The sequence below is a fragment of the Astyanax mexicanus genome, chromosome 16 (genome assembly GCF_023375975.1).
Source record: "Astyanax mexicanus isolate ESR-SI-001 chromosome 16, AstMex3_surface, whole genome shotgun sequence".
NCBI lineage: Eukaryota > Metazoa > Chordata > Actinopteri > Characiformes > Acestrorhamphidae > Astyanax > Astyanax mexicanus.
Window position 1 is genome coordinate 32963194 of NC_064423.1, and position 12484 is coordinate 32975677.

The window sequence follows — 12484 nt, forward strand, 5'->3', positions numbered from 1 at the left end:
GAGGATTTTCTTTTCTGTTTTAGATGGTCTGATATCTATTATATCTAAGTAATCCTCGCTGTTTTGCCTGTTTTGGAAATTACCTTGCCAGTTTGAGCATGAGTAATCCAGTGTGATGTTTTCTAAATTACACTTTGATCCGTCAGACCCCGTCTTATCTCATGCTGATCTTTTTCAATGAATGATTTAGGTTCTGTGAATCCCCAACAAGTGACTTGGAGATGAGGAATGGCCGTGGCAGAGGTAAAAGAATGCGTCCTAACAGCAACACCCCGGTCAATGAGAACAGCAACTCCTCTGACAACAAGGCCAGCAACAATAGCAAGACTAGAGCCGGATCCAACAGCAAGGGTCGGCGCGGCAGCCAGAACTCCTCTGAGCGAAGGACCCCGCCCAACAGCACCACGGAAGATGTCAAAGCCAGCCCTTCCTCAACTGGCAAGCGCAAAAACAAGCCTGCTTCCGATATGGAGCCCAACTCCAGCTCTGAGGACACTAAAGGCAACAAACGCATGCGCACTAACTCTAACAATGCAGTGACGCCTTCTGGACTACCTATTCCCACCATTAAAACTGAGTGTCTTCCCCCTCCCCTAGACCGGAGCTGCCCCTCGCCAGTACTTATTGACTGTCCGTACCCCAACTGCAACAAGAAGTACAAGCACATCAATGGCCTGAAGTATCATCAGGCCCGTGCTCATAATGACGACGACATTAAGCTTGAAATAGATGGGGACAGTGAGTATGGCGAGGAGTCATCCCTTCACCCAGAACCAGGAAGCTGCAACGGTGCCTCTGTCACACAGAAAGGATCTCTCTCCCCTGCCCGTTCGGTTACTCCCAAAGGAAGAGGATTTGATGCCCAGAGCTCATCTCCTTCCCCTGGAAAGTTAGGTTCTAAGACTAAGAAGAAGAATGGAGAAGCAGATGCAGAAGCTTGTGGCATTCCCATGGATGGCTGCGAGGATGGGCCTTCCCTCACTGATGATGCTAGTAATGACGGCATGGAGGATAAGAAGGCCATAAAATCTGGCAGCGCCACAAAGCCTGACAAGCACTCCCAGAAGAACATGAAGCCTTCCAGGCCGATGGCACCAACCATCCCTTCCCAACAGATGTACTCTCTACAGCAGCCTCCTTTTGCCTCTGGGAGCCCTAACCATCCTCCAGGAATAAGCTCAATGATGCAAAATGTTCCCAAGAGCCCCCAGCTTAAAGGCATTCAGCCAAAGCCAGGTGTGCCTGGAGACTCTTCTCCAATGAACCCTGTTCTGGCAAACTCCAAGGACAAAAAGAAAAAAGACAAGAAAAAGAAAGAGCCTGGTAAGGATGCAGACAGCCCCAAGCCTCCAGGTAAAGGAGGCAAAGCAGAAGGTGGGAAAAGTCCCTACTCAGAGTCCTCTGATCCTGGAAGTAGAAGCGAAGGTCATCTCAACGGCTCTTCCGATCTTCATCAGAGTCGCCTGGCCAGCATTAAGGCAGAGGCAGACAAGATCTATAGCTTTACTGACAATGCTCCTAGTCCATCCATTGGAGTGGCGAGCCGAATGGACAGTAGCGGACAGCCACTCACTCCCCTCCATGTAGTCACTCAGAACGGGGCGGATAACTCTTCAGTGAAGACGAACAGCCCTGCGTACTCTGATATCTCTGATGCCGGAGAGGATGGTGAAGGCAAAGTGGAAGGTGTAAAATCCAAGGTAGAAGATCAGTCTGTGAGAGAAGGAGCCAAAAAGGCTCTCTTTCCTGCACAGGCACCCAGCAAAGAGTCCCCTTATTACACTAGCTATGACAACTACTACTCTCCAAACTATACCCATCCAAGCCCTGGCAGCGCAAGTGCTGGTGGTCCGCTGCCAGATGGCCAAGCTGTAAAGGTCAAGAAAGAGGAAGAGCAGGAGTCCAACGAGGAGAAAGTGAAACTGGAGCCTCAGGAGGAACGCAAAGGGGACGCTGCCTCTTCCCAACCACATCATCATCATCAACAACAGCAGCAGCAACAGCAGCAACAGCAGCAGCAGCAGCAGCAAGCATCAGTCATCCAGCAACGGTCCAACATGTACATGCAGCCTCTGTACTACAGCCAGTACTATGTTCCCCCCTACAGCTACCCAGATCAGGTCTACCACAACCACCTCATGAACACTAACTCAGCCTACCGGCAGCAGTATGAGGAAAGGCAGAGACTGATGGCTGAACAGCACAGGGCAGCTGAGAAGAAGGCAGGGGAAGTGAAGGACAGGGAGGCATCAGTGAAGGAGGAGTGGAAACAGAAGGGTTCTGTTCCTCCAGGGCTCACAAAAGCCCCGAGTCTGTCAGACCTGGGAAAGCCACAGGCGCCCAGCAAGCAGAGAGACCCAACGTCTGAGCCGACCAAGTCAGTAATCATCCCTAAAGGGGAGGAGGTTAAGCTCCAGCCACAACAGGCTGAGGGCCTGAAGGTGAAGCTCAGTGAAGGTGGCCATCATGGCAAAGAGGACTCCAAAACGGGAGTGGAGTCAGCAAGGACGGGGATGGATCAGGCCATGTGGTATAGACAGGTATGAAGACTGCCATCTTTCTGCTTGTGGTTGGGACTAGTTTACAAACCACTGCCCCTTGCATTTTGTGTTCTTACCTAGTATTAGAGTGTCCAGATTTTAATTTGGATAGAGGGATAGAATAAAGGGTTTGGGGCTCCATGGCCCTCCAAAGGAGATTTATCAGAGGCACACTCCAATTAAGATGCTTTGATGAACCTTCAAGTAAAGGTTTTTGGAAGAATCTAATTTCCCGGAAAATTCAGTGCACCTTAAGGGTTTCCTCTGTAGTTTCAAATTGAAGAACGTCCAAAAGTTCCTTAATATACGTATAATTTTAACAGTATGTGACTATTCACCCGCAAAAGGGCTGCACAAGTGGACAAAAACTACAAATGTAGTATTATCTTTGTTAAAAATGATGTAATACATTGTTGTGGGAAGGTTTTAACTACTTCTACTTGTAACTTAATTCCAATGACACTCGAAAACAAGGGGTAGGGGTATAAGTGGGAAATGTGATTGGACCATGGAGTGTTATGTAGGATTTGTTTTTGTTAATTCTGCACTTTTTACCTTGATTTTGCAGCTCTCTAGATCTATGATCTTGATAAAGGCCTTTTTAGTGGCATAATTAATGGTAAATACTTTGTATAACAAATTAGTATATAAATAGATTAAATATCTCTTTACAATTTCAAATTGACCGAATAAAGCAATGCCTTTTCTTTTGTCTGTGTAAAAAAGGGAACATTGCTTTTAGGTTCTGTATTTTAAATTGTAGTATTGAGCATTGTATGCCTATATTTTACAGTATCCAGAGAGCCAAAGGCAGGCGGATGAAGAGCGAGAGCGTGACCGCGAGAGGAAGAGTAAAGAGGAGAGGCCCCGGCCTAAAGAGACTAGCTCCAAAGATGAGAGCAAGGAGAGTGCAGAGCGATCGTCTGCCCCTGCTGCGGAGGATTACAGGGGGGCAGGGAAAGACCCTCGGGCAAACGCTCACATGCCTTTCTCCTCTGCCCTGGCACAGCAGCAACCGTACATGCACTACATGCATGGATACCCCTACGGGCAAGGCTACGACCCCAACCATCCTGGATACAGGGGGATGCCTTCGGTCATGATGCAGAACTATCCAGGTATGAGCAGTATAATTATTGCTGATTATATGTAGTGTTATGAGCAGTAACCTTTTGTCTGTTCATGTTGCCAGCCCAAACCAGATTTGTGTTGTATATTTAGATAGCTTTTTCATTTTTTTTATGAATTTGGAAACCACATGAAGTCTGATTTTTGCTAATCGGATCCAAACCCCATTTATAAGTTTGGATTTCAGTCATATCAAATCCAGAGTGGTGGAAGTGTGGGGGTCCCGGTATCATTATCACAGCAAGCAATGCAGACACAGTTGTAATGTTCAGACACAAAAATCTAACCACTTGCAATTAACAGTACAAACTGAATAATTTGGTGAAGGTCCAATTTCTGAGTCCTGCTTGTCACTGCTTGTCCAAAAAATGTTTACGTTTGGATGAAAAACGCCAGCCCATGTTGGGAAATCCAGATTTTACATGGTGGTAATCTCCATTGACGTGTGTGATGCAGATTTGTTTAAATTAAATTCAGTTGTTAAAAAATGCCACATGCCTCCACACAAGATGGCAAGTGTTTTGCTCAACACCTGTGCCAAAAAGGATAATTCATAATTGCGGTTGGCAAGTATTTATCACGCTGTAGCATAACCCTGAGTTGTTGTTTTTCCTGCATCACTGTACTGCAGAGATGTTGGCAGCGAAAGCGAAGTGTGAAATCAAGCTAGCAGAAATGACTCTCTAGCAACACATTTATAAGCTGTTAGTTTAAAGCCGTGCTCTGAGGATTTTTTGTTTCTATCCGCTGGGCTGCTTGTAGACAGTTAGTCCTTTTTTCTTTCTGCCATGATAATGAGATGAATATTATGATTGTTGTGATTTCAATGACACTTTTTATTAGAATTGAGCACATAGTTTTAAGCAAAACTGAGAAATTTACTTCTTATGGGTATGTACAAGATAAAAAAAATGGCACCTTTTGAGAAAGTCCAGATTTATTTCTCGTCATTTAGATTTTAATCTATTAATACAATTATACACTGTGTTTTTCTCCATTGACTAATGCTGGGTTTTAAAATAAATTGTTTTTTAGTTTAATTGAATCTTTATTTGCAGGTTTAGTTATTGAATTATATAATTATGAGTCAGCCTTTTAAAAATAGCCTGTTTTAGATACAAATAAAGCTGTAATAATCACATAAATTCATGCTTTGGGCTTAAATCTTTATGTAAACATTAATGTTTTTTTAAATATTGTTTGGTTGAGTATTAGTTAATATCTGAAATTTCTGAAAATAACCCTGTTATTACCGAAGTATTAATAGATTTTGAATCAGGAATTAAATTGTAAATGTGCTGATACCTAGTCTTATTATTAACACGCCTATTACAGACTCAGTTTATCCCATTGTAAATTTTGCCCTTCTAAACAACTCATTAAATTCACACTGCACTCTTTTCCAGGTTCCTATCTGCCTGCTGGTTACCCGTTCTCGCCCTACGGCGGTAAGATGGGCGGCGAGGAAGGAGAGAAATCTCGCTCCAGCCCCACGGTCAGCAGCAAGTCAGCTTCAGAGGCCAAAGCCCTGGACATCCTGCACCAACACGCCAACCAGTACAAGAGCAAGTCCCCCACGGTGAGCGAGAAGCCGCCCCACGAGAGGGAACGAGGAGTGGGGGAACGGGAGCGCGAGAGAGACCGAGAGAGAGAGAGGGAGAGGGAACGGGAAATGGATCGGCCTCGGTCGTCCCCTTCTCAGCGAATAATGCCATCCCACCACCACCTCGGCTACCCCCTCGTATCTGGCCAGTATGATCTGTCTTACGCCACAGGTGGGCACAATACACTCGTTTTTACATACTCAATAGAGTATAAACAATAGAGGACATAAAAATCAAAGGCTAAAGCATTTATCATGGCCTAAAGGAGGCCAAAATGGTAATATTTCAATTGAAGAAGAAAGGAGGAGTGGGAGCAGATTTTTAGATTTGTCATGGCTACTGCGCCTGCACAGATCTCCATAGAGAGGGGGGCTTCCCCACCAGCAAGCCGATTGGCTCTTTTTGTTGAAGGGGTTATTTTATTGCTAAACTGATGCAATGGTTAGCATTTCGAGAAATCCCGTTCATATAGTAGTTAGTGGCCTGTCTCCATATTGATAAGGTCTCTGACCAATACGCCCATTCTCTCGCACACACAGAAATGAGATTAGATCTACATTTGCAGCATATAGTGTTTTATTACCACAGATGGTAATTTCCCTGTTCTTTGGAAAAATAGGTACAGTTTGCTGACTCAGAACACATTTTACAATAAAAGGCAAGTTTGTAGCATAAGGCAAAAGGCAGATTCTGAAGCACCCATTTCTTTTGTCTTCTATTGTAAAATATTCCAGATGAATATATATTTTTCTAATACAAATACAAGGAGAGTCCATGGTAATAAACATGATAAATTCTAATCTTGTGGCTGGTTCATGGCAAAGCAGTATCTTACAAAGGTTACAGATTATAGAGTAGTTTTAACATTGTAACAAAAACATTATTCTTACCTGGATGGTTCTGCTGTCTTTTTGTTGTGCGCTGTTAGCAAGCTAAATATATTGTTGCTGATTAGCTTTTAGCTTTTTTATTTTGTTTAGCTTTTATGTATATTTTATCTTTTTCCCTTACTCCATGGGTTTGTATTTTTCAAGTATTAACAATGAAAATAACCAGACAGAGAGGCAGAGAAAAGAGATGTTAAAAGTTGTTGGTCTAGCATTAGCTTTTAGTCTAGTGTAGATCCTGTTTGCCTCCTTAGCTTTAGATTTCTTTAATTGCTTGTTTTGTCTGCAAATATGTGTTTACTCCTGGTCACTTTATTTTTACTAGTATTTAGAAAATTCATAATGTTAAATAACACTGAAGTATTATTTTATCTGATTTATAGATTGTTAGTCATTTTTGTATTTGTTTTGCTTTTTTTGTGTTGCTACACTGTGTAACATATAAATGTATATCAGATAGATAATTTGAGTAGGCAAATTAATCTCAAGCTTTAGCCTATACCTTTACAGTCTGTATTTGATTTGTTGTAATGCAACACTTATTGATGTTTTTTTCTTTCTTTCTTTTTTTTTTCTTTGTTATGGTGTATATACATTTTGCAAATCCAAAATAAACTAAATTAAATAACAGGATTAGCCCTCATTTCCTAGCATTTCATAATAGCTCATAATAATACTGTATCATGTATAAAGTGTTTAGTGTAGATCAGCATGGATTTGCTTTGTTTTGAAGTGTTTCACATCCATGATGACAGAATTGCTCCCCGTCGCTCAAGAGCTGTTCCTGATTTCTCCTGTTTCTCCCTCTCCTCCCCCTCTATTCTCACTTCCAGGCCTGTCATCGTCAGCTATTGTTGCCAGTCAGCAAGCAGCAGCCCCCTCCCTGTACCCACCAGCTCGGAGGTGAGAATGGTAAGACAAACAGCTAGATAACCAACAGCTTGGAAAGCAGGAAGCTGCGTGATTGTGTGAAAGCGGGGGAGCTCTGGAGAATTTCCCCTTTTGATTTTAGCCTCAGTAACCGCAGCGCAGATTCGGCACAGACGGCCCCCTCGCACGACAGAAGCCGCCTTTTATTCCGAGACCGCCGAACGCACAGCCTGGTATTTCTGATATCTGAGCCTAATGAGAGGTCCCTGTACTCGCTGTAGCAGCTCAGAGGCCTCTCGCTAAAAAGCTTTGACACACGCTCAGTGTTTCACAATCCTCCATCTGTTCTGAAGCATCATGATTATTTAAAGGTCCCCGACTGAGGCTGGTCTTTTCAGGACAGCAGCAGAAACTCAGCCCTGGCCTCTCTGTGTTAAACCCTCACCTCCGATAGCCTCTAATAAGGGCTTCTGCTGACTCCTGGTGGTTAATGGAAGCACTGCAGGCTACGTAGACCTGTCCAGTTAAATCCGAACCTAGCAGCACTCCTCTTAGAGATCTCTGGAGTCTTTCTAAAGGTTTCACCTCCAACCCAGACCTAACAGCCCTTATTTAAATAATCAAAGCCTTTAAAGACTGCTGAAGCAGTTTGATGGATCAGACAGGGGTGATCAGGGTTCAGGGTTGGAGCTGAAGTCAGTAGGAAGGTCGATCTCCAGCAGGAGGGATGGTGGTGACCACAGGGTTAAGGGAATGATTAGTTTTCTGTGACTCTGTGGATAATGTGGGCATTCACCATAAACAGTCCATACCCTGTACCTGGAATAGGCAAAGTAATATATATGTATGTAATAATAATAATAATGTATAAGAGTATAATTAAATATTACTGAATACAAAACAAAACATATCCCTCATTTAAGCCCCCTAATAGAAGGCAATGTACAGGAATAAAAAAAAAAATCATTTTAAAGCATTTTTATTAGTCTATTTTTTGAGACTATAAAGACTGTAAAGAACAAATGTTTTAAATTTGTCAAAGCAACAAAAAAATGTGAAAAGATGGTGCAGCAGTATTATATATTATCAGCCAAAATTGTTGCAATATTGTATATTATCAGTATAATAGCCAATTTTGAGAAACTTAGTGTTTTTTTATTTTTATTTTTATTTATTTTTATTTTTGTTGCTTAATTTTTTCATTTATTTATTTGCTTGCTCTATAGGAATAATGGGGGTCACTCCATATTTTACTAGCATTGGCATCAGGACCCCTATCTATATCTAACTATAAAATTAAGACGTTATGGTGATATTTATTTTTGCTCTAGTCTGCATGTGTTAATTGTTTGTTTGTTTGTTTGTTTTTCCTTCTAGGGAACCCTGATTGCCTCACCTCATCTCTACAGAATACACATGTGACTGGATCACATGGGGAAGTATATGGAGTTCATTTAGACATCAGTTGAATGGTGTTTCTATATTTTTAGTTTTTTTTTTTTGTTGATGTTTTTTTCTGCCGGAATGTGTGGCAGACCGATGTTTTCTTAGCATCCGTACCTCGTACCCCACTGAGGACTGTGAGACCAGGTTCAAAGCCATCCTGCCCCGCCCCCCTCCCGGCTGCCCACCGGACTCTCTGTCCTCCCTGAACTTTGAGCAAGTCAAGAGAGAGGAGTCAGTGAACAGAAAAACGGAGGAAGAAAGTGGAATAAGGAGAGAAATCCGCGCTCGTGAAAAGTGCTGACTGCGTACGGCTGCGGAGGCACGGACTTGTGGGCTGAAAAAAACGAAGATAAAGACTGAACATAGTTTATCACGTTGAAATGGTTGAAGTTGTTCCCCTTTTTTCTTTTCTTGTTTTTTTTTTTTCGTTTCGTTTTTTCTTTTTCTTATTTTATAATTTTTTTTGCGAGCACATCCTCAATTCCACTCCTGGCTTTGGCAGCGGTTGTGTTGCAGATTTGTGAGTGCAGGGGTGCAGGTTCTCGGTTCTTTTTGGCATTGTCTCATAAATATATCTCTCCCGATGATGGTCTCTACATGGTTTTCGTCGCCACGCGCCTCAAGACTGCTCTTTTTTTATTTGATGATGACGACAACTTATTCAGGAGGGTCAGCGTCCACGTTTTTTAACCACACCCACTGACACAACCCAGCTCCTCCCCAACAATACTCTCCCACCCCCTCAGATTGTTTAAGGTGCAAGGGACAGGAAATTTGAGTGTCCTTGTCCATGTTTTTAATATATTGCAATTAAATTGTTTTTGATGGTAAATTAGAAAGAGATTTCAGTGTTTTGATCCAGTATTTATTAAAGACGTATCAAGCTAATGTTGGTTGGTGAGATTGATGCACATCCTGCTTCTTTTTTAGGCAATTTTGGCTCAGTTTAAACCTCCTACATTGGACAGGTGCTTGCCCCGTTTTAACACTTGGCCTGCAGACCTGCAGACGTTAAAGGAGACTGACTTGACTGCCAGCGGATGTCGTGCTGCGTCATATCATGTCATACAGAATAACTGGACCCTAGGAAACGTCTCTTTTTGTTACAAAACGACAGCATTCAGACATCTGAGGCCTCACAAGTAGCGTATCACTGACAGCGGGCTAATCGACTGCTCTAAGGTCAGGTGGTGGTTTTATTAGAGCCACGTCATGTGATCTGTTGGCTGGTGACGTGTTTTTATGGAGTTCACTTGCATGGGGCCGTCTCTTCCTAGTTAATGATTGATCGTTGAAGCGGTCCTGAGACGAAAAGTCTAATGTAATTTAAATGTCCCTTTTTTCTTGTCCTTTTTTCTCAGAGCCCATCCTGTTTTTTTCTTAGCAGGTATGCGTCATGTGGGTCAGCATGGTGAACTATAGCACTAGAAATGTGACAGTGTGTCTTCTCAGGCGACGCAAGCTTCGTTCCTCACACCGTTTTTGATGTCGCATTGCTGTCTTGCTCTGCACACATGATATGGTGTCTGTATATGATGTACAGAGGAATTATTTTTAAGAATCGAGCGACTGGAAGCATTCGATTCATGGTGTTTCAGTGCTGTTTTTGGAAATGTTATAAAAGCTATAAAAGTTCCTGAGATTTTTCTTTGTTTTTTTTTCCCCATTTGTCTTCTTTTATTTTAGTTCTCCAAATGGTTTTCTAATCACCTCCTCTGTGTACCTCTGTACTGATTTTGTTTTTCTCAGTTTGTTTTATGGGAAAAATAGGGATGCACTGAAGTGAAAAATTTGGCCAATCCCCAAACAGAACAAAATGAAAGATTTCTGAACACATAATTTACCAGGTTTTCATTTATTTAGCCTTTTTTTTATCTATTGCTTAAATGATACAAGCCTAATAATATACAGTGCTTTTGTCTTGCATTACAAAAAAATACAATTACACAAAGTACAATTTCAAAATATTTATAAATACTGAATGTTTTCAACATGTCAACTAATTTTGATTATATCGTATCTTAAGAAAACTTCATAGTTTGGTATAAATTCATAAATTCTGCCTTTTCACTTACTCTTTACTTATTTGTTCCATCTTTTCGGCTAAATTCTGCATTTCCTGTTCAGTACAGTCATTCGGTGCATCCCTACTCCAAATCTCTATATTCTGCCAGCATTGGCATCAGGACTTGACCCAGTTTTAATGACAAAGTTATAATAAAGCAAAAGAAAAAAGAAGACAAAGAAGAATTGATGAATAAAGCGATTGAAAGTTTAATGGTAGCATATCTGAAGCATTCTCAGAACTTTCCAAGAGTTATCTCCTGATCTCTGATGCTTAATCTTTTCTCGTTAAAAAAATCAGTTCTTTTTTTTTTTATCCGAGTTTTCCTTGATCTTCAGCAGCAGCGCGCTCTCAGCAGTAGGTGACTGAAGCACTGAAGTGGAATGCAGTGGGACATATTGGGTTTCATGTTGCTCCCTAAAAGCTCCATTCTTAAATCTATCATAACAGTTCTTTGGGTTAAGCGTTTTGGGGCCGAGTTTTTTGGCTCTTCATCCTCTGCGCTGGCTGACTGTAGCGCGGCGAGAACCTGACCAGAACACTGAACTCTGCTTGGGTTGAGTCAGATTTCCTGAGAAAGATGTTCAGCGTGGTGTTTGTCTTCACTGTACTCTGTGAAAACCCCTCTCGAATGGTGCTCGACAGACATCCATTGATATCTCCACAGTAGAAGCTGTGCACTTTTGCATGGTTGGCATCGTTCTTCACACTGGACCCCCGGCTTTTCTCCTAACGGAACTCCGCCCCACCCGTCTCTGTCTGAATCAGAGGGTCCTTTTCCCACCACCCTGTGAAGTATCAGCCGCTGGTACTAAAGGATGTTTACATTTTTTATGGTTTTGGTTTGAAATAATTCCTCGACCCCTAATCGCTCAGATCCACCTGCTCCCTCCTGGACTGTCCTCTTATATGTAAAGTGTACATTACCATATTTCTTTTTTTATACAATACTGTAACTTGCCTTTGTACATTTAGGCAAAAAAAATAAATCTTTTTATGAGACAATCACATCTGTCCTAGTGTGGCTCCTTAATTATTGTCTATTTGAAAAAATGATCACCTGGATTAGCTGGTCATTTTAATTGTAGTTAGTAGTAAAAATGTTAACTATTCCTGTGCATTTTTGTCTGCTGTATCGTACGTATTAGTACTTAGGGTGTTTTTTGTTTTTTTTTATATTTAGTTCCTTTATAAAGTAAGCCTGTGACAATAATAATAATAATAATAATGTCATCAAGTTATTGTCCAGTATATAGACACGACCTGACAAATCTTTTAGGAGAAATCAGTTATTTTTTAATTTATTAAACAAAAGAATAATAATGTGTTTTTGATTTACTTTTTGTCATTCATGGAAGAATTTAGAATATCTGAATCCTCCCAACAAGATATTGCCATTAACAATGGGCCACTATGTCAACTTTGTTTGTCTTAATAATTTATTAATTAAAAGATGGATGGATGAATGGATGGATGGATGAATGGACAGAGTTCTTAAGTGTTATCATGCTATTATATTATCATATTTTCAGTGGCCTAAAATAGCCTTAAAATGAAAAAAATAATTGTTTATTGCAATCAATCAATCAATTAACTTTTTTTTTTTTTTTACTCGAAAGTACATTGAGAGCAACCCCTATTTTTTAATCTAGCCGAGCATTTACAAGATTGACATGACAAAGAAAATAACTACATTTAATTATTTAAAAATAACAGTAAATAAAAGTAAAATAAAAATAGATACAAAATAAAAATAAGAACAAAAATAGTAATAATAAAACTTGTTTTAATTGATAAGATTTTTACTCCAGATTGTAGATCTCTAATGATGAACTTGTGTACCATAAATATTACAAAATATTGTTGTAATTGTGGCGTTTCCTGCATTGAGTGTAGACAATTTTAGTAATTACCATCTAGATCACTGTGCGGTTCACTGTGTGG

The 12484-nt window shown here is 40.9% G+C and overlaps 1 protein-coding gene across 2 annotated transcripts in view; it reads left to right on the forward strand.

Moving 5' to 3' along the window:
- znf609b (zinc finger protein 609b) overlaps window positions 1-11550 on the forward strand; it is a 70411-nt gene extending 58861 nt beyond the window's left edge. The window contains exons 5-9 of one of the 2 annotated variants that reach the window (XM_007231852.4): window positions 191-2540; window positions 3334-3658; window positions 5075-5443; window positions 6993-7062; window positions 8407-11550. In XM_007231852.4, the coding sequence (XP_007231914.3) occupies window positions 191-2540; window positions 3334-3658; window positions 5075-5443; window positions 6993-7062; window positions 8407-8416 (3124 nt within the window). In that variant the 3' untranslated portion in view covers window positions 8417-11550. Of the gene's footprint in view, window positions 1-190; window positions 2541-3333; window positions 3659-5074; window positions 5444-6992; window positions 7072-8406 lie in introns of both variants that reach the window. The other variant, XM_007231853.4, reaches the window with a different exon arrangement.
- Window positions 11551-12484: the final 934 nt, after the last annotated feature.